A 27,466-nucleotide genomic window follows, 5' to 3' on the forward strand; every position below is an offset into this window, starting at 1 on the left:
AAAGGCGGGGTACACCCTGGACAAGTTGCCAGGTCATCACAGGGCTGACACATAGACACAGACAACCATTCACACTCACATTCACACCTACGCTCAATTTAGAGTCACCAGTTAACCTAACCTGCATGTCTTTGGACTGTGGGGGAAACCGGAGCACCCGGAGGAAACCCACGTGGACACGGGGAGAACATGCAAACTCCGCACAGAAAGGCCCTCGCCGGCCACGGGGCTCGAACCCGGACCTTCTTGCTGTGAGGCGACAGCGCTAACCACTACACCACCGTGCCGCCTCCGCTTTAATTGTATTTTGTAAATATAAACAAAGTTAGAATTTGATGCCTGCAACACACCAAAAAAAAAATTGTGACAGAGACATTATTACCATCGTATTACATCACATTTCCTTTAATAACACTTTTAATCGTATGGGATCTGAGGAGATGAATTGCTGCAGTTTTGCAACTGGAATTTTTGTCCATTCTTGCCTGATACAAGACTTTAGCTGCTCAACAGTCCGTGATCGAATGTCTGATTCTCCTCTTCATGATGCGCCATACATTCTCAATAGGAGACAGAGCTGGACGGGCAGCAGGCCAGTCAAGCACACGCACTCTACGTCTACAAAACCACATTGTTGAAAATCTTTTCTCTGTAATTTTGTTAGTTAAATAAATGTTCACGTGAATTAATAAATCATAGATTTTTTAATCGCATTTTGGAGAAATATCCATCTTTCCTGGAAATGGGATTTGTAGATTTACATGTTGACTGGCTTATCTGCCATTTCAATGAAAAAACAAACAAACATTACACTGTATCTTCAGATCGTCATATAGAGTACGTAGGTTTCATAACGCCATCCTGTGTGTGTGTTTGGCACTGACCTGCAGGTCTCTTGGTCAGGTTGAGACAGTCTGCGTGATAAACCTTTGGACACCCAGGTCTCTTACATGAAACCATCTGTCCAGCATCTCCACAGCTGAAACACTCGTCTTCTCGCTCCTTCGTTAGCTCTTGCTGCGACTTGCGCTTTGCATAAGCTTTCCTCTTCATCTTACGGCCCTTATCATCTGGAGGAGGGTTATTCTGAGAAACATGAGAACATCATAAAAATAATGAGTATTATTCTTTCCACGTTCACTGGATATGAGCAATCGCACGCTCTGATTGGCTACTCTACTACTTGGCTATCAGCTTATATACCGTGAGTAGAGAAAAACAAAATGGCGGAGAGTATCGCTGAACCAAGCGAGGATGAAATAAAAACTCTACTTGAAAACAAAACCCCAAAAAATACAAAAAAAAGGAACAAAATACGGAATGAAAGTATTTGATGGTAAGAACGTATCTTTTTTATTTTTCAAGAATTATTATTATTATCATCGCATTTTTCACAAATTGCTCCTGTCATTTCGCCGGTTTGTTTACAGTCTAAGCGGAAATGATTTTGTTGGACGTTTTGTATAAAGTTTTAATTTATTGAATTTGCAACAAATAAAAATGCTCTGTTTCTTAAAATCCAGTGAATGTGGATAGAATAAAACAGTTATTCCACTCAGTCGCGTTGTACACGGATTACAGACAACTCGGTGCTACGCGCCTCGTCGGCTATCGGCTCATGTACGACTCGATTTCGTGGAATAACTTAATTATTCTGACTTTGTAGCTCAAACACACGGAGGTGGAAAATGGTGTAATGGTCGTGTTGTAGTAGTTCTAGTAGAACTTGCCACTTCTGAGGTACTGTAAGTTGAATTCAGTGTTATTATTAAACGGTACAGTATCGTCGTTACTGCCGTCTGAAGGAACAGTTAAAAATCCTGGGTTTTTTTGTACCTTTGGTCTTACACCTAGAAAGCCGCTGCAGTTCGGTGCCCCACATTTACACACAGTCTTCCCGTTACCCAGACACTCAAGGTTGTAATTAAACGTCAGCTCAGTGCCTTTAGAAAAAAAATATACACACATCTGTGAATATTTATCAATACAGTATTAAAGGTAAAGCTTCATGTATTTTCAACACTCCTTACCTGCAGCAACGTCCACCAGGGCGAACAGTCCAACCCGGGTGTCTCCATTTACAGTCCATTTCTGGGTCTCGCAGTTTGGCTGGCAGCTATGGTTCATGAACCGGGCCTGGTTTCCTTTGGGTCCGGCGTCTATTATCCGGTCCTACCAGAAACATAATAGATGTGACAGAGTTTAGGTTTTTCTTAACCACTTGAAATAGCTTTAATACATCGTAAGAGGCGTCACCTTGTCTAGTGTCAGCAGGTAGAAATTCCCGATGTCATTCTCCTGCGCGTTCTTGATCCGAGCTCGGCATTCCTCTTCGTCGATCACTTCGCCGACGTACTCGCTTACAAACGCGCCCTGAGGCCGAACAGTAGAAAGCGACGGCTTAGACCCCAGTGTTGCGATTAGAACGAACTGAACTGAGGGATTCGTTCCCAATCCTACCTTCTTGATGTCGTGACAGCAGCGCAGGCCCCAGCCTCGAGACAACGTCCTGAAGATTTCCACCTGCGAGTACTGGCGCTTAGTGAAGCACTGGTTCTGGCAACTCTCCCCAGCCGGGCAGACCTGAGGGTGGCATTCGTAGAGCAGCATGCGGTTGATGCACTCTGAGTCCATGCCGCACGGGTTCTCGTCCGTCGCCTTGCAGTTGCAGCGTGGGATCTCGGATAAATCGGCTGTAATGATCTGCACTTTGCCGATCGGTCGGTTCACCTGTTGGATTGGTCAAGATGGAGGCTGAAGTGCTTCTGCTTGGCATGGAAGCTTGGCATAGAAACGAACACTTGTGCGTGGTTTGATACCTTAATGTGCTTGTAAGGAGGAGGCTTCTTGTCATTCCTCCTGTCCTCCTGGAGCTGCCGGAGTTCCTTCTCTGCCTGCAGTTCTCGGAATCTTTCAGCAGCCCGGTCCAAAGCTGGTCGACCAAAAACACCATCAGAATTACATCCATTTTTTAATCGAAGAGGAAAACTTTGAAATGAAACAACTAACATCTCCACTTTTAACCATCTGAAGTCACAACTCTTTTGTTCATATTCAGGAAGAGCTTTAATCTCGTCAGGATCGTCGTGGATCCGGAGTCTATCCCTGGGCATGATGTGGGAATACATCCTTCATGAGACACCAGTCCAGCACAAGTAACCGTTCAGCACATTCAAACACATTCACTTTCATACCTCAGGGTAATTTATCTTAACCAGTCCACCTACTGGGATGTTTTTGAGAAGTCGGAGGAAACCGGAGAACCCGGATGAAACCCAGGTGGACAGTGATAGAATCCAATCTCAGGATTAAACGCAGGACCCTGGAGCTGGGAAGTGATGCTACCCACAATGCCACATCATCAGTGTTTTATGCTTTATTTATTAACTATATTTAAAAACATCCAATCAAGTGAATACCTATCTGTATAAACATCACAACTCTATCACAGTCTCTGGTGTTGTGGCTGGATTTGGTCGATGAAATCAAAGGAAAAGGCATAAATGTTAATCAGATGCCTCAAACCCTAACTTTTGTAACCTTTCATATTGAAAGAAAAAAAAAATATCTCTGGACTTAATGATAATAATTTCAAGTCAAATACTTTAATACATTTAAGTGGCCACCATTTTACCGTTTATTTAAAGGTTCTGACTGCAAAGTTGAACTAGACAGAGATTTGCGCTCGCTGGTATAAACCGTGACGTCTGGTCACCGTACCTTACAGATCCGGAACGGTAAGAGATAGAGAATGACGCTTAGTGAGGAAAAGTTGCGCCCTGCTGCCCCGAACACAATAAAAAGAACAAGAGTGCTCTGAGAGCACAGTATCCCCTGCTGGCAACTCTGCCATGACTCTGGTAAAATGCGACTGAATTAAACAAAATTGAAATATGCGTATTAGCGACATATAACAAAGAATCCTGTCAAGTTTGGTGAAATTCCTTCAAAAATTGTGAGAGGAGTTGATTTCAGAAGAACGTACACCCTCATGAAATTGTTAAAGTACAAATTATTTAATCAAGGGTCAAAACTCTGGTAAAATTTTCACAAACGAAATTAAATCGCAATATGCGTATTACCGTCATATAACAAGGCCTTTTGCCAAGCTTTGAGAAATTCGTCCAAAAATTATGAGAGGAGTTGATGTCAGACGGCGAGCACACCTTCATGAAATTGTGAAAGTACAAGGTGGTTAATCAAGGGCCGTAACTCTGGTAAAATGCGACCGAATTGAACAAAATTACAATCTGCGTACTACCGACATATATAACAATGCCTTCTGCCAAGTTTGGTGAAATTCCTCCAAAAATTGTGAGAAGAGTTGATTTCAGAAGGAAAACACACTCGCATGAAATTGTCAAAGTATAATTTCGTTAATCAAGGGCTGTAACTCTGGTAAAATGTGACCCAGTTTAATGAAATTACAATATGTGTATTAGCAACATAGAACAAAGAATCCTGCCAAGTTTCATGAAATTCCTCCAGAAATTGTGAGAGGAGGTGATTTCAGAAAGTGAGCACCCTTCCCGGGACGGACGGATGGAAGTCACCAGGACATAATCCCCCTTCGGGCCTTTCGGTCAGCGGGGATTGATAGAAAAAAATCATGAAAATTGACAGTGTTAGAAGCAGGGCTTTGAACCAGAATTTTTTTCCTATTGGTTCGTTCCGAACAGAAACGGAATTTTAATGTTTCCGGTTTTGGGTTCCACCATTAAATAGACGTTCCCGAACCGGTTAGAACAAAAAAAAATTTCGTTCCCGGAACGGTTAATTACGTTCCCTGTCAGCTGTTTAACAGATGGCTATAAAATTATGTCTCTGTCTCATCCAGCTTAAGCCAAATGTAGGCTAATTCTATTACAACCTTCATTAAATAAGACAAGAAATAATTCAAAACAATTATTATTTCAAATGTTGGCGATTTGGATTCTCAGTATGTCTTCCCATCTACACAAACAGAAAAAGTGCCAAAAATGAAAGAGAATTCGTTTAGTGTGTTACCAAAGGCTAGTCAGGCCCTATGCATTGATAGGCTAACAGAGGTTAACGTCATTTAATGTTCGCGAGCCTCTCATTAACGTGGACAAATATATTGATATCGTGTTTGAAATTGACGTTTTTGAATAACGATAGACTGCAATATTTACCTCTTATTTAAGATGTGGAGACGTGATAGTAGTCCACCCTCCCGCTCTCTCCATTCAGTCAGCGAACGTCACACAGGAAGTGAACCCCAGCGGGTCATAGAAACTTGCGCAGGAGAAGAATGACTTTTTTATTTGTAGGCTTATTTGTAGGCTACGGAAACTTTGAGGAATGAAATAAAAAACGGTATTAACTGGTTACCATTATTTTTAATAAGCGTTTCTGTTCCGAAACATAAAAAATAATAAAGTTTCTGGTTTCGTTTCTGTTCCATGTGAAATAGAAAAAGTTCCCGGTTTTCATTTTCGTTCCTTGAACCGGTTCAAAGCCCTGGTTATAAGTGATTGAAAAAATCCTGCTTTTCATGGATCATTCCGGATCAGTGATCCAGATCAGCACCAAAAGTCATAGAAACGTAATTCAGCCCAGAGGTATTCTTCATGTGAAATTTGGTGATGACTGGTTGAAAACTGAGGGAGAAACAGCGTCCTAAAAAATGTTAGGAAAATAATAATAATAATAATAAAAAGAATAAAGTCAAAAGATCCTGAGTGAGAGTAACAATTTGCGCTACTGCTGCTAGCGCAAATTAATTCTGGGAAAAACGTTCTATTTCTGTTGCTGTTGGAGTTTCGAAATGTTTCGCTGCTGCACACACACGCCGTGTATCCTGTGTGTGAATGTTTTGCTGAAATAAAAAGCGTCCCGCATTTTACGATTCTGGAGCTCGCCGAAGCAAATGAGCAACAATAATCACGTCACGTGACCACCATGGGGCGTGTCTGTTTGACCTACTTTTTAACCAAAATGAGTCGGCGTGGGCGAACATGGCGGACTCGGCTCTTCAGCCAGTGGAAAAGAAAAGCCTGCCTACTGAGTGCAACTGCAAGATAGAGCAAGGTCCGATGACGTATTATTTTTCTTGACAGATAACTAAATCATTCTAGCTAGCACTTAGCTATCTTAGCTTTAGAATGCAATCAGAGCTCCGCGGTAGCGAGTAAGGAGTTATACATCTAATGTTTTGATCTTACAGAGAAAGAAACGAGAACACAAAAGCAGTAACAGACAAAAGATATATTTATTCGTCTTTTGTTTCACGGATCTATTCGCGAATGTCAACCACAAATTACATCCCTGCGACTCAAAATTCTCCGAGGTCGATGGTGATGCAGTCATGATGTTTTCTTGGTGGCGTCGCCATCTTGGTGTGACGCAGTTCCATGGTTATGCTAATTAGTTAAGGCTCCTCCCTTGCGTTCGGCTGTTTCCTGTTTCTGTCGGGCCGTACTGTTTACCCCAAGAGGGAGGAAAACGGTCCCAAAACAGAGAAAAGCGACCCTCGGAATGATCATCAAAATGATCACATCTCGTCCGCATGATATTGTTCTTGCGAGACACAGGAAAATGCCATGCACAGTAGAAAAAAAAAAGTGAAAATTTCAGATGACTTTGCAGTCAGCACCTTTAATTATAATTTTATCCACATTTATTTTGATGAAGATTTGCCCACATAAAAAGGTCTGTGGACCAAGCAGAAGTGTGAGGGGTCACGTCAAGGAGAAGTTTCAAACCGAACAAACGATTTCTCTGAGCTAGCAGAGTGAAATAAACATCACTGGTAGAACAGCAGAAACTTGAAAAGGTTGAATCGACTTGATCATTAATAATACCTTTCCTATAAATGGAGTCAACCCCCTTTCCCATTTTTTCTTTGCTGTTCGCGTCTCCTTCCATGTACGGAAAAACCCGGGCCTGGTAGGTCCACAGGTAGTCATTGGAACCAAAGAAAAGGACTGGAAACTCGCCGACGTCGTGCCTCATTCGCAGGATATTTTCTGGAATGTCCTTCGGGTTGCTAACTTCTGCAGGCCACCATCTGACAGAGCACAGAAGAAACTTTAGACTCATCAGAATACGATGTTCAGGAATTATTTTTTTATTCCCAAATGCTGCCAACATTTATTCGTCACATGCACACTTCAAGCACAGTGAAATTCATCCTCCGCATTTAACCCATCTGAAGCAGTGAACACACGCACACACTCAGAACAGTGGGCAGCCACACCAGGGAGCAGTCAGGGGTTCGGTACCTCGCTCAAGGGCACTTCAGCCCAACTGCATGTCTTTGGATTGTGGGGGAAACCGGAGCACCCGGAGGAAACCCACGCAGACACGGGGAGAACATGCAAACTCCACACAGAAAGGCCCTCGCTGGCCACTGGGTTCGAACCCGGAACCTTCTTGCTGTGAGGTGACCGTGCTAACCACTACACCACCGTGCCGACCACAAAACATTCAAGTATTATCACGATATGGCCTGTTTCTTTATTTAAAAAAAAGCTTTTATATTATTGTTATTGCAGAGAAGAAAAATACTCCCAAATGATTTTTATTATAAATATACTCAACAAAAATAAAAACTTTACACTCGTTTCAAAGTCAATAATTTGAACATTTTGGAAAATAGGTTTGAAATAACGATTGTATTAAATTATCTTGTCATTAAAGATGCTACAGCATACAGATCATGTTTGTCATGGAATCGGTTCCACCGGAAATGCGACGACAATGTCCATGATCAAAAACTGTGAGTCACAACTTAATGAAATCATGTCAATATCGGGTGTGTCCTCCATGGGCGTTCGCAACTGCGATACAACGTCTCCTCATGGATTGGATGATGCGTCTGAACACAGCTTGGGGAATGCGCCGCCATATTTGTACCAACATGGCACCAAGCTCCTGCAAGTTCTGTGGAGGGTTCCTTACGGTCGGCTGTGGTGCCAGTTTGATGGAGACGTGTCTGGAGATTATGGATGGTCTGTCGACTGCATCCCATAACCCTCGCAACGTCAGTGACGGATGTTCCCGTATTCAGCATGCCAATGGCACGTTCACGCTGAATGTTTGACAGTCGTGGCATTGCAAATTAACGAATAATTAACCATAAAACCTTGTTTTTCTGAGATGACACTCTACTCTGCTACCGTGAGATCAATTGCACGTGTATCAATAGGTCACGTCACTTGTGTCACGTGGAAATGTGATTTTAGCGTGCAGTGCTCTCGCACGTGCTACGTAGGCCCGACCAGTAGAATGAATGTGTGACGTAATGCCCTTGACAATGCATTTAACCATAATCACAACAAGAACTCTTTCAAGAAAAGTTTCTAAACACTATTTGAAAAATAATGAGTGTCAAGTTTTTATTTTTGCTGAGTATATTATGAATTATTAGGTTATTAGTGGAGCTCCATACTTAAGAGAATATGTGTCAGTCCACTAGATTTTCATACAAGATGCTCAGATGATGGATTTTTTTTTTTTTTTTTAAAGATATTTTTTTGGGCTTTTTGCACCTTTATTGGATAGGACAGTGTAGAGACAGGAAATGAGCGGGAGAGAGAGACGGGAAGGGATCGGGAAATGACCTCGGGCCGGAATCGAACCCAGGTCGCCCGCATTCATGGTATGGCGCCTTAACCACCTGAGCCACGACGCCCCCAGATGATGGATTTTGAGTTCTACCTGCTGCATTAAACTCCAAAGCCTCTGTAGGCAGGAAATACAAACCAAAGTGAAATTGGACTGAGGGAAGTTCCTATAAATCTGACATGAAATCATGTGCACGCAACCCAAAATGGTCCAGGCACTAACTACAGATGATCCAGAACCTTGTGAATCCATCAGGAGACAATCCCGACTGTAGATTATTGGTGCAGTTCCCAGATTTGTTGAACAACAGACCACAAAATGGTGCTTGGAAGATCAAGAAAACATGTGAATTATTAGCACTGGCAAGCGAAGGTTGCACGTAAAACTGCGCTCGCATGATCGACGCATTTTCACTACAAATCAAAATGTCATTCGCTGATTTTTATGGCAGAAGGAAGATCTCTACTCGTCTCAGTCGTGGATGATGTTAAAAGTATCCATCCCGTATCCCACAGGAGGCGCTAGTGAGGTGATTATTCGTTGATAGTTACTGGATCAGCCAGCAAAAACGGTGCAAAATATTGCATGCTTTTCAATGCCATTTCTACACATTCTGTAAACAGAGGATCTGGTACAAAAATCCCATGGCGCGACACATACTGTAATGCATTGACCTGATTTCTGATGGCTTTTGCGACCGTACGACGACCGTATACGAACGATGTCCGTGTACCACCACAGGGAACCCTAAGTGCAAGCCAACGTATCTCATAACCACTTGACCACCGGACAACGAAATTTGTATCTTTATTTCCATAAGATAGATGGGTTTTTATCCAGCGCTTATTTTTAATTTGCTTTTTCAAAAATAACGTGGGATTATTTACCAACACTGTAGCAGCCCTCGGCATTAAGAACGACAGCAGCGAGTCAATGACGGGTGCAGATACGTTTCGTTTTATTCCTCTTGAACACGAGTATAGCATCGAACACCGTGACAACTAAAGAAAACAAAACACAAATAATTAACGTAACATGGTTGTAAACAAATGCACATTTTTGCAGAGTAATGTTTACAGACTCTGCTCTGAACGTTACACACCTCGCTCTGCTCAACCAAGGACCAACCAAACCTCTACAAGTTCACCAAACATGACCCATTACCCTCTGCACTCAAAGTCTCGTACTAAACCTCAGTTCAACTAATGCACCGAACACAAACAATACACACTCGATAAACAGCACGCAAACTTTACACTGTGCATGAACGACATATCAGGACGCTTTATAACACACTGTGCTAAACCTCTGACGGAGGCACGCGGGGAATATAAACACGGCAGCGAGCGACTGGAGCATAACATATACAGCTTCCTGGGCTGACCGCTCCACCCGGAACATGACCAATGACTAACAGAGTGATTCTGACCGCCACTTACTAACACATTTTACACTCATCGGGAGCTCGACTTTTACTCAGTTCCAAAATATATATTATTATTCTACCCACATTCACTGGATATGAGCAATCGCATGCTCTGATTGGCTACTCTACTACTAGGATATCAGCTCATGTACCGTGAGTAGTGAAAAACAAAATGGTGGAGCGGAGGACGAAATAAAAACTTTACTCGAAAATAAAACCCCCAAAAATAAAAAGGAACAAAATATGGAATGAAAGTATTTGATGGTAAGAACGTATCTTTTTTATTTTTCAAGAAATATATGTTATTTACCAGCTGGGAGGTCCGTATCGTGAAATACCGTGACCGAGGTCTTGAAAGTACTGAGCGAGGCCCAGAGGGCCTCGCTCAGTACTTTCAAGACCTCGGTCACGGTATTTCGCCATACGGACCGACCTTAAGCTGGTAAATAATATATTTATTTTTTTCTTTACCAAATTCTAACAGAAAACGAGAACGCCCGAAAGGGAAAACCGAGCCAAGCCGCCATTTTGAATCCTCATTCACGGCTGTAATGCAAATGGCTTCCTCCTCGGTATACAAGTGCACTTCCATGGCAGGAAAAAAACTACATTTTGCTGCCTATGTAGTCCCCTATTTATACAAAACTGAGTCATTCAGGATTCAGTCATGTTTTTGCTCGGCGTTAGCAACAGTTAGAGGTTTTTAGCTTTCTCCTGAAATGTTTTCTTTTATTTCTTCTTCCTCAGGGTAGTAAAACTCACTTTCGCTGTGAACACTGTCGTTATCGCTATCCATGCTGTAAAATTAATGCTATTCTCCTGAGAAATGCTGGCAAACATTTATAAGATTTCTGATAATCTTATAAATAAATCTTATAAAAAAAAAAAAAGATAAAATGTTGACAAAAAATTCTACTAAGTTTGTTGTTGTGAACGAGCGAGTCGCCAGAGGTCCGTAACCGGGGTCTGTAACTGGGGTCCTTATCGTAGGATACAGACCCGCTCGCCAGCCAATCAGAGCGCAGGATTTGATGGAAACCGCACCGCGAAAAAAATAATTATTATTATCGCATTTTTCACAAAATGCTTTCGTCATTTCGCCGGTTTGTTTACATTCTAAGAGGAAATGATTTTGTCGGACATTTTGTATAAAGTTTATCTTTATCGAATTTGCAAAAAAAAAAACAATAAAAATGCTGTGTTTCTCAAACTCCAGTGAATGCGGATAGAATAAAACAGTTATTCCACTCAATCTTGTCGTACATGGATTATAGACAACTCGGTGCGATGCGGCTCGTCGGCTATCAGCTCATGTACGACTCGATTTCGTGTAAAATGTATACGCCAAAAAATCACAGTCAGAAATACCTGAATAACCCCGAGGGGAAACGGAGTGAAAATCTCACCCCCTGCAGGACACAAACCATCAGTCTTCCGAGATCCGAAGTCAGACGCCCTCTCCATTCGCCACGGCAATCAAAACAGCCATATCATATATTTTAGAAGAGCGTGGAGATTTTTCGGAGCTGGTGCTCACCTATATCGACCCACTTTTACCCACACCACTTCTCTGTAGTGCGGTTTCTTCCCGGCTCGACAGTCGTTACAGAACCAGCTGCCCTCAGGCATGTCGATGTTCAGACACTCGCGGTGAAAAGCCGCTGGACAGGACTCGCAGCAGAGCAAACTACCTCCTGCGATAACACACACAGATCCCAGACAGAAAACCTGAATCAGCAGGGAAAAGCAGCTTCCTTACCAAGTGCAACACTGGCAGCTAAAGCCACGGTGACTGACCTTCGGAGCAAACAAAGCACCAGCTGACATTGACGTGTTCGTGATTGCGGCAGCCCTTTCGTGGCATGAAGTGGTTTGGACAGACGATGCTGTGAGTGGACAAGATGACGCTGCCTGCAGGGATGCAGTAATCACTAGCGTGGTATGCCACGGGGCATCTGACGCAGTGCATCAGTCGACCTGTAGAGGGAGCAGAATGCAGAAAAGAAAAAGTCACTTGCCAGCAGACGCTTCGTATAAAGAACTTATTACAGAACTACTTTTACAATTAGAGCGATAATGACTGTGTTCATGTTCAATGATTTGCTGGTTCCTCGTATCAAGAGAAGTTCATTTGGTGGAAGAACGCTCGCCTACGCAGGTCCCAGGTTCTGGGACACCTTGCTGAGAGAACTTAAGTCATGTGTAAACATTAACAATTTCAAGAAACAATTGAAAACCTTCCTATTTAAATCAGCTTACGCTTCTTATGATTCTGACTTGTTTATTGAATCTTAATGATTTTTTCAATTTATTTTTATTCTGCAGTGATTTTAGACTTGAAGTAGAATTACTGTTTGTTTGCATTTTTGAACTGTAAAGTGCTATAGAGTGTACATATATAGGGCTATATAAATGTAATAAATTATTATTATTATTATAATTGAGTCTGATGTCGTTGAGTCAAGAGGCTCTCAATCACTTTGCACTCAGAAAACCTGGAAGAAATCAAGTGTGGATTTCATCTCATCTCATTATCTGTAGCCGCTTTATCCTGTTCTACAGGGTCGCAGGCAAGCTGGATCCTATCCCAGCTGACTACGGGCGAAAGGCGGGGTACACCCTGGACAAGTCGCCAGGTCATCACAGGGCTGACACATAGACACAGACAACCATTCACACTCACATTCACACCTACGCTCAATTTAGAGTCGCCAGTTAACCTAACCTGCAAGTCTTTGGACTGTGGGGGAAACCGGAGCACCCGGAGGAAACCCACGCGGACACGGGGAGAACATGCAAACTCCGCACAGAAAGGCCCTCGCCGGCCACGGGGCTCGAACCCGGACCTTCTTGCTGTGAGGCGACAGCGCTAACCACTACACCACCGTGCCGCCCCAAGTGTGGATTTATTTAATTAAAATTATTTTTTAAAATAAAGAAACGATCATCTTTCTAATTTGTTTATTTATTTACTGACTTAATTATTCACTTATTTATTTATCGACAATTTATTTTTCTACTTAATTACATGGCTAGTTACTTATTTATTTACTTGTCTGTTTCGGCTAGTCAAGAGAGAGATTCAAGCTGAAATGATTGAGACTTCAGTTTGTTACAACAATTATAATTTTTTGTTTTAATAAGCAATAATAAATTTTAATTTATTGCTCAAAGTTACACTCAATTCGGTCTGATATCATAAAAAACCTGCAATAATATATAACAAGTATATCAAAAACTATACATGATAAAAACTAAGAAATATTAATTAAATTGATAACTATATATTGAAAAAAACTAAAGAATATAGATTAAATTAATAAAAACTAGATATAAATAAAAACTAAACTAAAAGAATATAAATTAAATTAAACACTTTAAAATGTTTAAATTTAGATATTATTATTATTATTATTATTATTAATTTGCACTAGCAGTGCTGGTACAAATTGTTACTCTCACTCAGGATCTTTCTACTTTATTATTATTATTATCCTAATTTTTTTTTGCTATTTCTCCATCAGTTTTGAACCAGTCATCACCAAATTTCAGATGAAGAATACCTCTGGGGTGAATTACGTTGCTATGACTTTTGGTGCTGATCTGGATCACCGAACTGGAATTATCCATGAAAAATAGGCTTTCTACCTCACTAAGCGTCATTCTCTCTCTTACCATTCTGGATCTATAGGGTACGGTGACCAAACGCCCCGGTTTGTAACAGCTAGCGCAAATCACTGTGATTATTATTATTAACAACTAGAACAGTTAGTTGATAGATAGATAGATAGATAGATAGATAGATAGATAGATAGATAGATAGATACTTTATTCATCCCAAAGGAAATTAACATCAACCGTGATGTTATTAAAAATTGATTCACGGATCCCTGGTGGTCGACTCAACCATCATGACCACCATAATTATTTAAATTATTTAAATTTAATGGTCACTGATAATCGTTCTATATACATGAGACATTTAAACCTACTGGAGTTACTTATATTCACTTGTTTGACTGAACGACTAAGACCTTTAAAAATGGACGGGTTGTTCGGGTTGGTGATGAAGCAGGCGAGACAAGCGTGGAGGGAGCAGCGGAAGCCTCGGTGTAAAGGCACTGTGAGGGCGTGGCTGGCAACACACTCTCCATGGTAGAACTTCCCGCAGGAAGGAACCATGCAGCGCCTCACGTCGTCTCCCAGCTTCTTACACATGAAACATTCGTGGATGCCTGGAATTCAAACACACCTCTCAGTTCGATCACCAATGTACAAGCTGTAATGAAAGGTAAGTCACTGCTGTGGTGATGCGTGCATGATTATGTTAACGCCCACCAGATGTGCACTGCTGACACAGAAACTTCCCGCCTGGAGCCTCAGTCAGGCCGACACATTGTGGGTGGAATGTACTGCAGCACTGGCCTTCACACAGAAGCAGCTCTCCCCGTTTCTCACAAACCTACGCAGACACACAGACGGGTCACATGGTCCTCAGTTTAACACGAGCAAAGATGGAAACTATTCACAATGGTTCTAGCTACAGTTAGCTGTTCTGGAAAATGAACTGCTTGACAAAGTTCCTGAAATAGCACAATAATACCAGATAACTGTTCAAAAATGTTCTTATGTTTGCTATTTAAGCTTCATCTTCATAAAGCCCTCAGTCACATCACAACTCCATACCGTCTATATTCCATGGAAATAATCATGACCTCTTTTAAATGACCAGAGATGTTTAAATACAGGGTTAGATCTTAAGGTTTTTCTGCACTAGCCAGCCGGGCTAGTGGCTTGCAAATTGCACTAGCCCGCAGAGTGTTGCACTAGCCCGCTATTTTAAGCCCAATTCCTGTGACAATTGAAAGAATTTTAAATACTAAACAATGAACAAGTTGAAACAACAGAAGCTCCCAATTCAGTGTAACAAAACCAGTACTTTATTCAATCCATTATGGTTCTCATATGTGACTTTGTGTTTCAAACCATAATTGTCACTTTGAAGTATAAAAGAGGTAGTCATTGCTTACAGTTAAGTAGACTAGTACATGTAGTAATCTCGCAAAATGGACTAGAACTGAAATCATTCAGTTGCCTTAGACTGGAAAAAAACATAGCAAATTCTTATGGAAATGGACTAGAACTGAAATCATAAACTTATCTTGGACTAGAAAAGAACATGACTAATTCTTGTACAAGTAAACATTCCATACAAAAAATATTCATTAATTGTGCACATACATGTAGCAATACTGTCAGGGTAACAAACATAAATGAGATCTAATGGCAACATAGGAAGATACAAGTACATGATGGCAGTCAACTGAGAGTTACAAGTCAAATTAATTTCTGTTTGTTAAGTACAAACCACAACACTTGAAGAAATATCACAATTATTTTCCCTTTAAGGGTGGGATTATTCACTAAGTGAAAGTAAGTCACCAGTTCATTTTGCGTTCATTTCAGTTCATTTTGCAGATTTTGCGTGATTCAAGATGGCCACACCCATGTCAAGTTATTGCACTAGCCAACACGGGCTAGTAGCAGAGATTTTGCACTAGCCCATGGCTATCTGCACTAGCTACGGGCTAGCGGGCTAGTGTTAAGATCTAACCCTGAAATATGTCACTATTTGACAGATATAAGCCAATGTTAGGTTGATCTGCTTGTAGTGAGACGTAATCAGACCCACTGAGCTCCATCGAGTAGCTATTATTGCACCTAGTGGTTGAAAATAGGAACTGCAACAAGCGTTACGGGAGGCCAGTTTGGGCAGGACTCATGTTGCCCCATGCTTGTTCTCTAGAGGTTTTCATTGTATGAGAAACAGATGAGAGGACAGTTAATACCAGGGCTGCCAAGGTCATGGCTTTTATCCCAAATTGGGATACTTTAAATACATTCAGCAGCCACCAAGTTCTTGTATTTGTCGCAAATAATTCGAACAAGAAGGGCACTCAAAGAGCATAGACCTCTGCCAAGGACAACAGCCAAGATATGCAAATCTGCAACTATAAGGGCATTCATTAGAGTCCATACCTCCACCAAGCCACATATTATCGACAGCAAACTCAAATCACTTGAACCTCGGACCAAACTCAAATCACTTGAACCTAAAGCCGTCCGCCAAATTTCATCCAAATCCGCTCAGTACATTTTGAGTTACATTGGGAACATATTAAAAAATCCGGGATCCACATACGTATCCGGATTTGCATCAAAATCTAAGCAATTGTTCCGTAGCCAACGGCTCACCTTTCCTCCAAATTTCATCAAGATCCGTTCATTACTTTTTGAGTTACGTTTGGAAAAGACAAACAAATGGAGGCAAAAACATAACCTCCTCCAACGAAGTTGGCAGAGGTAATTAGAATAGAATAGAATAGAATAGAATAGAATAGAATAGAAACACTTTTATTGCCAGGTGTGTGGACACACACGAGGAATTTGACTCCGGTTCACTTAGCTCTCATAGTACAAAAACAGATAAAAAAGCGTATACACAAAACAAACAAACAAGCAAACAACAACAACAAAAATAGGTGCATAGTGCAAAGTAATCCAGGTAAGTCAAGTATGGAATAGTTAAATAAATATAAAGTATACAGTGAGCACAGAATGACGGTATAAGTGTTCAGATATTTTACAAGTGATATTACTGATATATGAATCTGGATTTTAGCTGTTCATCACAAAGGATTTCCCTTTTGGTGCAGTATGGTGCATAGTGCAAAGATGAATAGTAAATTTAAATAAGTAAAAAAATATATATATATATCTCAGCTGGATAGTACAGTGGTAATGCTCACTGACTACGACGTGGGAGATCGGGGTTCGAATCCCGGTCGGGGCAAAGCATCATCCAGTAAGGGTCCTTAGGCAAGACCCCTCATGATATATCAGCCTACCTCAGGAATGAGTGAAGACATAACTGATAGAGTCATACCGGCTCAGACGTTGCCCGGGTCTGCGTCAGTTGCTACAGAACCAGGGCAAACTGATGAGAAATTGGCTACTGGAACAAGACATCGATGGACGAGGACAGAAAATATGGATTTGCTGGAATGCTACTTTACATGCAGTGAATGTGGGACCACTGGATACTTTGAAACCCACAATCAAGGCTAACAAAGAAATCTAATTAAATACAACAACGATGCTACGGCAAGGGGGAGCCAGGAAGACAGGTCAGCGGGGAGATGTCATCATCATCCCCACAACCAGAGATTGGGTACCAGGCCCCAGGCTAACAGAGCTGCTGACCTGAGAAGGAAGATCGTGACCCAACTGGAAACCTGGAGCCCCCGACGAATACCGAAGCTGAGTTGCCAAGTACCTTCAGAAGATCTACTAGTAGATGTGAATGCTGCTCTGAAGACAATCTCCACAAGAACCATCACTGAGACCAACAAGCTGATACACAGTACAGCAACAGTAATCATGGAGATGCTTGGACACAAGGAATCGGGACATAACAAACAGTATCCACCATGGAAGAGACTTCTGTGGTATGGTCCCAATGGGCCATACCACAGAAGGTGGCTGAGAACAACAGGGCCAAGGTTCTGTGGGACTTCAGCTTCCAGACTGACAAACAGATCCTGGCTAACCAACCGGACATAGTGGTGGTGGACAAAGAGCAGAAGAGGGTGGTGGTGATAGATGTGGCGATCCCAGCTGACGCCAACATCAGGAAGAAGGAACATGAGAAACTTGAGAAGTATCAAGGGTTGAAAGAGCAGCTGGAACGGATGTGGAAGGTCAAGGGTTGCGTGGTCCCCGTGGTAGTGGGGGCACTTGGGGCAGTAACCCCCAAACTGGGGGTTACTGGGGGATTTTAGCTGTTCATCACAGAGACAGCCTGAGGGAAGAAACTATTCTTGTGTCTGGTTGTTTTAGCATACAGTGATCTATATCGCCTCCCTGAGGGGAGAAGATTAAACAGATGGTGACCAGGGTGTGATGGGTCCGCAGAGATGTTACCTGCCCGTTTCCTGACTCTGGACAATCAGAATTATGTGCCTACGTGTAGAACCCAGAGGACTGCTGGCACCCGTGAGCATAGATTGTGATATGGAGTAATCACATTTCTACACTGGCAATGTTTTATCACGAGTGAACTTTACTGCCACATGATACTGGATTTTAAGATGTACAGCAAACGCCGGATTTCTCAATATTAGCGAAAGTGAAAATAAATCTGTGGATCCACCCGTGACTCGGATCCGCTCCAAAATGTAATGGGTTCTTCTTCGGCCCACGCTACACCCCACGCTTCCACCAAGTTTCACGGAAATCAAGTCTTTAGGTTTTGTGCAATCTGATTTACAGAAGAACAAACTCTACTGAAAACGTAATCTCCTTGACAAAGGTAATTAGATTGAATAAATTTCTGTGAACCAAAGCAAAGTGTCAGCACAGACAGTGTGTCTGATGTACAGAACCATTTCTACTAAGATGTATTGTATAAATTGCAAGAGGGAAAGGGGAGAGGATTATAGAGTGGATAATGTGTATACTATAACAGAAATGTGCGTGAAAAGGAACCGAAATACGTCTTTCATTTCTAGTGGCTCAATTCTTTGGGCTCGTTTCAGACTTTTTGTGTGTTTTTGAGAAATTTTGGAGATAGAAATTTTGCTGAAACCTGGCAACCCTGATTAATGATAGTAGCTCTTCTGTGTGCACCAAGTCAAGTGTCAGAGACTCTCAACATAATTTTGTTTGAGGTCATGTTGCTATTAATGTCGTCCTACATCACCAAATCCTACGTCTACATTCACAAGCCGCCGGTGTTATTACTACAAACCAATCTCAAGGGAACTGACCTGACAAACACTGTCCTTCAGTACTACGCCACTCCCTTTCTCCAGTGAAAGTCTGTTATCAGCAGATTCGTTTTTCATCTCAGAGCAGTCATCACTGGGGTCAAATATCTGAATAACAAACAGGAAATATTTTAGTTTGTGGAAAAATCAAGCAGCATTTAATGAATTCACTGTTATCAACTGTAATATGTGGAAATATGGAATGTGGAATATCTGCAGAAACATTACAACCCGTGCCCTACATTAGTCTCAGTAAAACACAGACATAATATCATTTCATAACATCATAATATCATTTCATAGATGGGTTTTTAAACACAGAGATGTGGAATGACCTCAGATTCCAGAGTGCATTTGCCGTCCTTGGCTGTCTCAGGGTTGAGTGCGTCAGGGTTCGTAGGAATGATATCTGCCTCCCTCTCTGTACTCGCTGAAATTGGAACATTCTCTTCAGGAGTGGATACAGCAGGCTGCTTGCTCTTACTTTTTGATTGCCCAAAGCCTACGTTTGGGATAAAATAAGAATTACACAAAAGAAGTAACAGTGTGATGGAGCCTGGAGCTGAAATTTATTTTCACAATTCAATCCTTCAAAATAACATCAAGGTCAGCAGTGTCATAGGTGCAACCGGCAAAAGAAATTCTGGACTTGTTTTTTTGAAAGCATATACACTGTAACCTCACTATAACGAATGCTTACTACAAACTTTCATATATAAAGAACCAAGTTCACGTCCCCTGCTTTTAATGACAATGAGTCGGAGTCTTAAAAAAAAAACCATCACTGAGCCATGCGCTCCTCTTCCCCCAGAGACGAACAATAAGTAATCGAGTCCGCAGTCGAGTTAACAATACGCCATAAAACAAAGGCTTCACGAGCCTCACTTACATGTCAATCACTAACAATTATCAAGAACGGTGTTCACTGACTTCAAAAAATCCATTCAAAGGACTTTATTTTATGAGCTGAAAGCAGTTTTACTCCAGTCTTTACTCTGTAAACACTGTTGTCATGGCTACTCGTGAACGTACTGTAAGATACTCTCCGTCTGTCGGAAAATGCAGGCGATAGACAGATGTAATCACTGGAAAAGTTTTATTTAAAAACACACTGGCAAACAGATCCAATCTGATCAGTGATCAAAAATCAGAGTCGAGAAACAGGCAATGGTCAGGCGAGGCACAGACAGGATATCAAAGATGGAGACAAAGGGCAAAATACAAAACAGAGTCAGAAACCAGAATATCAACAGAGTGGTACAAAAGGCTTGGTAATGTGAGACACTAGGTACAGCGTATATACAGTCTGTGTGTACTGAAAGCCCTTATAAGTGCACGCTATGATTGCGCTCTACTCCGGAACAGGTGCATGGTAATTAGTCCTAATGGTGCTGGGTGTGTGTACATGAGCAGCAGTTCGAGGCGCACTGCTGCATGTGTACAGACATGACACTGTCAAAGACAGACTTCATATCCTGGAGCATCTAAAGCGTGGTGAGAAAGTGCGAATTTGTCTAAAGAATACAGAATCCGGAAAAATTCAATTTAAACTTTTAAAGCAAAAGAAAAAGAGAAAGAGCTCCGAGACATCGATCATAACTGTAATCAACATGACGGGCTGAAAAGAAAGAAGCTGCGACAAGCAAACGTCGGCAAGCGTGACTTATTTCCTTTACTTCATAAATATGTAAGTGAATTATGTATAAATTAAACATAGTTGGTCTTGTTTTACGTAAGAGTGAGTGTTTGGTGTGACAAGTGGCTCCATTTCAGTATTCCGAATTTTTCGGTATAACGAACTATTTGGAAGCCCAACAAGGATTATAGCGGAGTTACAGTGTATTTCAAATCAAAAGCTCCGTCAGTGAAACATCATCTCCATCTCTTCGTTAAGCTGTCAACGAGACATTTAAGAACTTTTTCCTGAGCTATACAGACATACATACATACATACATACATACATACATACATACATACATCCTAGAATAGTATACTACATTTAAATAATATTGGCTGGATTTTTTCGTGGTATATATCTGATATACCACGAAAAAATCCAGCCAATATTATTTAAATGTAGTATACTATTCTAGGATGTATGTATGTATGTATAGCTCATTCGACTCATTCAGATGAGTCGAAGACGAGTAGCTGAATGGAATATATTTGATAGACCACGAAAAAAAGCCAGACAATATTATTATTATTATTATTATTATTATACATTCCTTTCAGGTGTTCAACGCGTCTTTCTCTTTCAAAATTCTCTCAAAATCTTCTGTATTTACCGAAGCAAACCTGGCAACAAACAATGTTTGTTTACAAATTGTCACAGTCACTCGCTAGCGCGGAAGTTTTACGTCTCTGACGTGTGACGTCATGTTGTCTTAACAACCATGCAATATCGTAAACACATATTCAACGCTCATTCTCCAGTGGGTAGTGTGACGTAATACACGTAGGATAAGTGATATGTTAACAATATTGCATGTTATCAAACCAAATTAATGAAACCCACTCGAAGGGAATAGAACACATTATTATTTCATGGAAAAAGTGTCCTATATGTATAATAATTTAAAATAATGAACCAGAATCTGAAATATTGACCGACTGACCAACCTGAATGAGCAGCATGTCCTGAAGAACTGTTCCTCTGGGATTTCACCTACCAGAGAATTCGATTCCATAAATTAGTCTCCTAAGCCGAAGTATATCAGAAAAACTAAGAACTAATCCAAAATTTTAAAACCCTGTCACACAAACCTTCTTTTTTGGCGCCAGAATTGGTTCAGCTTCGATTGAACTCTCTAGAATTTTCTTGGTGGGTTTCCTTTGCCTTTTTGTGCTTAAACAGACGCCGTCACCTGAAGAACACCAAAGGGTCTGTGACATATTTATAACTCGTACCAAAGGAAAATATCAACTTATTTATATTCAACAAATATAAAATATACACCTTAATACTCTAAGTTTTATTTTCACTGCAGTTAACTACTTATACTTCCTTTTCCTTCCACACTTCTTTGCTTCTTGTACCAATAGCCATGTCATGACCTTGAAAATATGTGTGACTTAGACTTAAGACGCGCTCACATCTTGCGATGCATGAGGCAGTCACGCTTGTCCAGCATTTCTGATCCACAGCCAGTGTTATTGCGTCTTTCCATCCTCTACCAACTAGTTGCAAGTCTCTGTCAATTGTCTGATGCCGCTTCTTTTTTGGACAGCCCCTCTGACGTTGTCCCTGGGGATTCTAGTGTAGAACTTGGTTGGGAAGTCTTGTTGGCAGGAGTCTAACAACATGTCCCAGCCAGCTCAGTCGTCGTTTACAGAAGATTGTGGACACTGGCTATTGGTTGGTCGGAGATCTGACTTCCTCATTTGTGATGAAGTCGCTCCATCTCATGCCCAGGATTTTTTGGATACACTTGCTGTCAAAGGCATCCAGTTTCTTTTCCTGACTGATCTTCATGTGCGAAGTTGTACAAGAGGGCAGAAAACACACTGCTGTTGTAGAATCACATCTTAGTTTTGAGTGAGAATTTCTTACTTCTCCAGCTCTTACCAAGCTGGTTGAATGCGGCTGAGGCTTTCCCCACGACAGTCCAGTTCTTGATCCATGTTTCCCTCATTGTTAATGGAGCTCCCAAGGTATGTGAAGTTGTCCACCACCTCCACTTCATTCTGGTCAATGTATACACTCGTTGGCGGTGAGTGTGTCCCAGTCAGAGGTCTTTTTGGCACGGCTCTTGAGGCCAGTGCTACTTTCTATTGTTCCAGGCATTTCTCCTAGTCACTCAAAGTCCTGACAAGGGTTCAGAACACATCCTGATATGGGGTATCTTGCCAGACAGCAAGAGACAGCACTCAAATATTACCAATGCCATACTTTATTCAGAAGAAGAATCAGGAAGTGTTATTTGCTTCCACTCAAGTCCTGATATTGTACTTTACTCAGGATATGAATCACTCATCATTCTGATAATCTCCTCTACCGAGGGTGAGAAATAATCATGGTGATGATATCATACTCTATTGAGGATAAGAGCCACTCAGAGTCTTTTGACTTTATTCTACGGAGGATGAGAATTGCAGACTCGAAGGTGCAACATTCCCAGTTTTACTACTCTCGTTGCTGCTGTCAACGTCTCTGCCACAAGTAGAAAGTCGACACGCAAGTCTAGGCAGTGCGTGTGGCCAGTCTTCATTTCCTTACTGCCATTAAACTTCTCTGTCTTTCATCAGAAAGACTCGTATTGCCCTTGAGTCAAGCTTTGCAACTATGAACTGCAAACTTCTCAGGTGTCAAATGGTTTCTCTCAGAACTGCATCCTCGAGCTTCCACAAATCAGATCAGGAGCCCTGTCTGGCTTGCACTGGCTGCTGGGACTTTCCAGCAACCAGTCATCCAGATAGGGGAGGACATACAGGACAAACTGCAGAGTCACATAAACTGCATAAAAAAATCGTCTATGCTGTTTGCTTCAGCCCTCACTGCAGCTATGCAGCCTCACCACAAGGTTACCAATAAACAGACATATTTCCAGTTCTGTTTAGGGCACAAGACAGGGGTAAGGACCTGTCTGAAACATTCAGCATCTAGAATCCACTTCCTCAACTCTTCGAAAAGACGTAGCAGGAGGTTAAGTTGGGATTCATTAGTTATTCATTAGTAGTAGTTCATTAGTAATAAATGAACAAACGGGGAAACTCCAGTAGTTCCGAAGGAAACTGTCCTGACAGTCCGGAAAGTAAGACAGTAAAACCTATTCTTCATTTCTAAAAGCTGAAAATGCTGATAATGACTTAACTGAAACCTATGCTACAAACCTATGCTATGTACACTATATGGCCAAAAGTTTGTGGACACCTGACCATCACTCCCATATGCGGTCCACGTTTCTCCAGAAAATCTGAAGCACCCAGCTAAAGAAACGTAGTAGGCAGCGGCAAAGCCGCCACAGCACGCCAAAGGCGCGTTAATGCTCGGGGGGTCTGGGGACTAGAAAATTGTTTAATTTACATGCCTTCTGGTGCATTCTCAGCTAATAAATTACTAACCATTTCCCTGTAAAATACTTGCAAAATATGTATGAAATTTTCCCCCAGATGTGTATGCATGCTTGGCTTTCTTAGTTACCCTCTGTAGTATGCTGCCTGACTCTGTAAAATAACTACATATGCTATCGTGCGGTCAGGTGGTCTGGTTCAGCCAATCAGAGCACAAGAATCAATCAACAAATATGCCGTTGCTTCCGGTCATGTTAGACCTGAATCAAAGACAATTTCGTTGTGGAATAATTGGATTTGCAGCAAATTATGGCCAGCGGAGACGATATAAATCATTTGAACATTGAAAGGCAAGTTGCTTTTTTTTTCTGGGATTGAGTAGCTGGCATAGACCGTCTGTGTAGGTGGAGAAAACCACCGGTCACCGGCGCTTGTGGACATCTCTGGTGGTCCTTCCTCAAACTGTTTCCACAAAGTCTTAAGCACAAAATTGTACAGTATGTCTTTGTAATTATAATGTCTCCAGCATTACAATTTCCCTTCACCGGAACTAAGAGGCCCAAACCTGCTCCAGCACGACAATGCGCCTGTGCACAAAGCTCCATGAAGACATGGTGTAAGGTTAAGGTGTTAAAGTTGGAGTGGAAGAACTCAAGTGTCCTCCACAGAGCCCTGACTGAACTCAATTCCACTGAACATCTTTGGGATGAACTGGACCCTCCTCAACCTCATCACCCCAACATCAGTACCTGACCTCACCAATACTCAGTAATGCACTAATCCCTACAGCCACGCTCCAAAAACTTTTGGAAAGCCTTCCCAGAAGAGAAAAGGTTATTATACGAACAAACAAGGGATGGGCATGTATAAAAGTTATGGTTAGGTGTCCACAAACTTTTGGCCATATAGTGTATTCTTCTGAATTAAGATCAATGCGTTTCTTGACAAAAAAATGGCTGAGGACAAAACATTTCGAAAGAATTACTGAACCTTGAGATGTTTATACATCTAATGTAGTTACTCACCAGTGATGGAGCAATTCTGAACCAGAAGTTGTTCCTTAAAACAATTTTCTCCGTATGGGGAGGTTTCTGTTTCCGGAGGCGGAGTTAGTGTGTCTACAGCCATAACCTGATTCTCTTGACATGGAGTATTTTCTATCATGGGAGGAGTCTTAGACCTCTCTTCAGGGGGAGGAGTCTGAATTTCTGGTAAGGGGTTCGGCACAGGTTGTATTGCTCCTTGATGTTGCTGTATGCCTGAAGATTTCTCAGTGATATTGTCGGAACGATTTTTAATAACCTGAGAAAGACAATTTATATTTGGTATAGAAAAGAATCACAATATTAAAAGCAATAATATGTTAAACAAACTACAACAACAACAACAACCCCGACCTTCTGCAAAGATTCCGGTTGCTTTTTTGCTTTCTTCTTCGTGGCAAATATGTGATCGTATTCCTCCGTCCATTCGATGAGTCTTTTGCTTGGCTTTCGGATACGTTTGCTCTCTGGCAAAGACAAACTCAGAGTCATGATAAATAGACAAAACTGTTAGGACCTAATTACATTTCTTCTCGCACTCATCTTACCTGTGGGGAAACTAGAAACCTCACAGGTATTCGGAGTTATGTTGGCTGTGTTTATGGATATGTCTTTTGCTGATGCTGAAGATGAAGTTGTCTTTTCAGCACCAGGCTCTACATCCCTTTTCTCTTCTGAAGGCAACATCTGCGGTTGTCCTGGTCCTTGGTCACTTCTGATCTCTGCCTTTTGCGACACCTTTTCATCGTCCTGTCCAAACTTCTGCCAGCGTTTTTTCGGTACGCTGCCAAAAAAACTATTCTCCGAGTCCTCAGCGAAGAGTTTGCACTTGGTGATCGGCATGTTATCCGACTTCCTGCTACACGCATGTGTTGACAAATCAGAAGGTACAAAAATGTTAAGGCTCTTCTTCACAACAGGTTGACTTTTTTTGCTTGGTTTTTTAACAGATTTTGGTACAGGAGAAATTCTCTGGCATTGCGGAGACACACAACCATTGGCTTCTCTCATGTCAGGACCAAACTTTGGATTTGTTTTGTTTTGTTTGAACTTAAAACTCGAAGCTTTGCTCTGTCCGTACTTCTTAAGACCTGGCAATGTGTAGTGGTTGTTATCATCTTTAACACAACTGAAGCGTCTTTTTAGATCATTTTCTGAAATCATGGACGGCTCTTCTTTAATGAGATTTTTTATTGGTAAAGGTTCCATGACCAAGGGTCGGCCATCTTTTTCTCGACTGTCATGTATATCCTTTAACAGCATCAGGAATGTGCTATATTTATACTTTGCGTCTGGATGAAATGTGGACTTTCCATTTTCTTCATTTTCCAGTGACTTGAAGGTTATTTCTTTCATGTCTTCATTGTCTTGTATATTCACATGAAATGGAGATGCCGTCGAAAACACTGACACCTCAGACACTTTATTCTCTTGTTTCAGTTTTGATGCATTGAAACCAACTGGTTCAGAAGATATCACACAAGATTCGTCTTCTGATTTGACAGCAAATTCGCTGTCTTGCAAATCAGACGGATCTAGAGATGCCTTGGGATTGGCATTAGAGCTTACATCTGGCCCTGCTGAAAGTTTCTGGTGGGTCGGTTTTACTTTTGTCTTTTCGCATTTTGTAGCATGTGCATCATTCTCGGGTTCACCACTTGGCAAAGTTTGTTGAAGATCTTGGCTAGAAGGTTCCTGGAGCTGAGAGTCTTCCATGGCTTTCAGTGCTCTGGTCATCAATCGACTGCTTGCTGGAAGACCTGCAACTCGATTGTCAAGAGTCTTCTTGGCTTCGACAGATTGATTTTCACATCCTGTGACTTGGTTGTCTTTGGACTTCAGACTTGCCGACTCAGGTATCTTGATCTTACATGATACTTTACCAAAGGAGCAATTAACAGATTTAATTCCTGCACGACTAAACACCCCACTGGTTTGTCCTTTTCCAGCTTTGCTGAACCACAAACCACCCTGGACTTCGATATTTTTCTTTGCTTCTTTCTCATTTTGGCTTGTGACTTGTCTTCCAGGCTGATCAGTAGTGGAATTCGGTGAGGGTCGGCCACTGCCTTTGGGACATCGGCGGATTTGCGGCACAGAGTCGATGTCGGAATAGGGACTATCCACCACTTCTTCTGTCTCAGTCTTTTCACAGACGAATTTGTCATACTTGGTAAAAAACACTTCTGAGGACTTCCTTTGCTTCTTTGTGCATTTCGGCTTAATCAGAATGTTTTGGTCTTTATGGGAAATCTTCCCATTGGCTTGGCAACCGTTTCCAGGAATTCCCAAGAGCAACGTGGAGTTAGATACCTTGTCTTCTTGACCTTTTGTGTTTTCATCAACTGGACTCTTTTCTGTGAATTCCGAAGCTATAATATGTATCTTGGGCTTATCCAGGAAATGTGCCTCAGCCTCAGCTACACTACAACTCCAAGAGCTGAGAAACCGCTTGGGTACCTACAGGAGTGCACGCAGTGAAAACGTTTATGTTGGGGAAAAATACTTGATTTATTGTTATTTACTAAATAAATCGATTACAATGGAAATGACGACTGTTCAGCTT

The 27,466-nt window shown here is 41.6% G+C and overlaps 1 protein-coding gene across 4 annotated transcripts in view; it reads right to left on the bottom strand.

The window, feature by feature from the left end:
- nsd1b (nuclear receptor binding SET domain protein 1b) overlaps positions 1-27,466 on the bottom strand; it is a 47,096-nt gene that overhangs the window by 4,792 nt on the left and 14,838 nt on the right. For 3 of the 4 annotated variants that reach the window (XM_060936476.1, XM_060936475.1, XM_060936477.1), the window contains exons 6-23: positions 25,449-27,360; positions 25,255-25,367; positions 24,883-25,159; positions 21,611-21,711; positions 21,467-21,512; positions 19,179-19,345; positions 18,844-18,951; positions 14,354-14,477; positions 14,050-14,250; positions 11,813-11,992; positions 11,553-11,709; positions 6,825-7,030; positions 2,820-2,932; positions 2,461-2,730; positions 2,257-2,373; positions 2,031-2,172; positions 1,837-1,943; positions 885-1,086 (exon numbers count right to left, since the gene is read on the bottom strand). In XM_060936476.1, coding sequence (XP_060792459.1) covers positions 885-1,086; positions 1,837-1,943; positions 2,031-2,172; positions 2,257-2,373; positions 2,461-2,730; positions 2,820-2,932; positions 6,825-7,030; positions 11,553-11,709; positions 11,813-11,992; positions 14,050-14,250; positions 14,354-14,477; positions 18,844-18,951; positions 19,179-19,345; positions 21,467-21,512; positions 21,611-21,711; positions 24,883-25,159; positions 25,255-25,367; positions 25,449-27,360 — 4,543 coding nt within the window. The remainder of the gene's footprint in view (positions 1-884; positions 1,087-1,836; positions 1,944-2,030; positions 2,173-2,256; positions 2,374-2,460; positions 2,731-2,819; positions 2,933-6,824; positions 7,031-11,552; positions 11,710-11,812; positions 11,993-14,049; positions 14,251-14,353; positions 14,478-18,843; positions 18,952-19,178; positions 19,346-21,466; positions 21,513-21,610; positions 21,712-24,882; positions 25,160-25,254; positions 25,368-25,448; positions 27,361-27,466) is intronic. The other variant, XM_060936478.1, reaches the window with a different exon arrangement.

This window comes from Neoarius graeffei, chromosome 12 (genome assembly GCF_027579695.1).
Source record: "Neoarius graeffei isolate fNeoGra1 chromosome 12, fNeoGra1.pri, whole genome shotgun sequence".
NCBI classification, from domain to species: domain Eukaryota; kingdom Metazoa; phylum Chordata; class Actinopteri; order Siluriformes; family Ariidae; genus Neoarius; species Neoarius graeffei.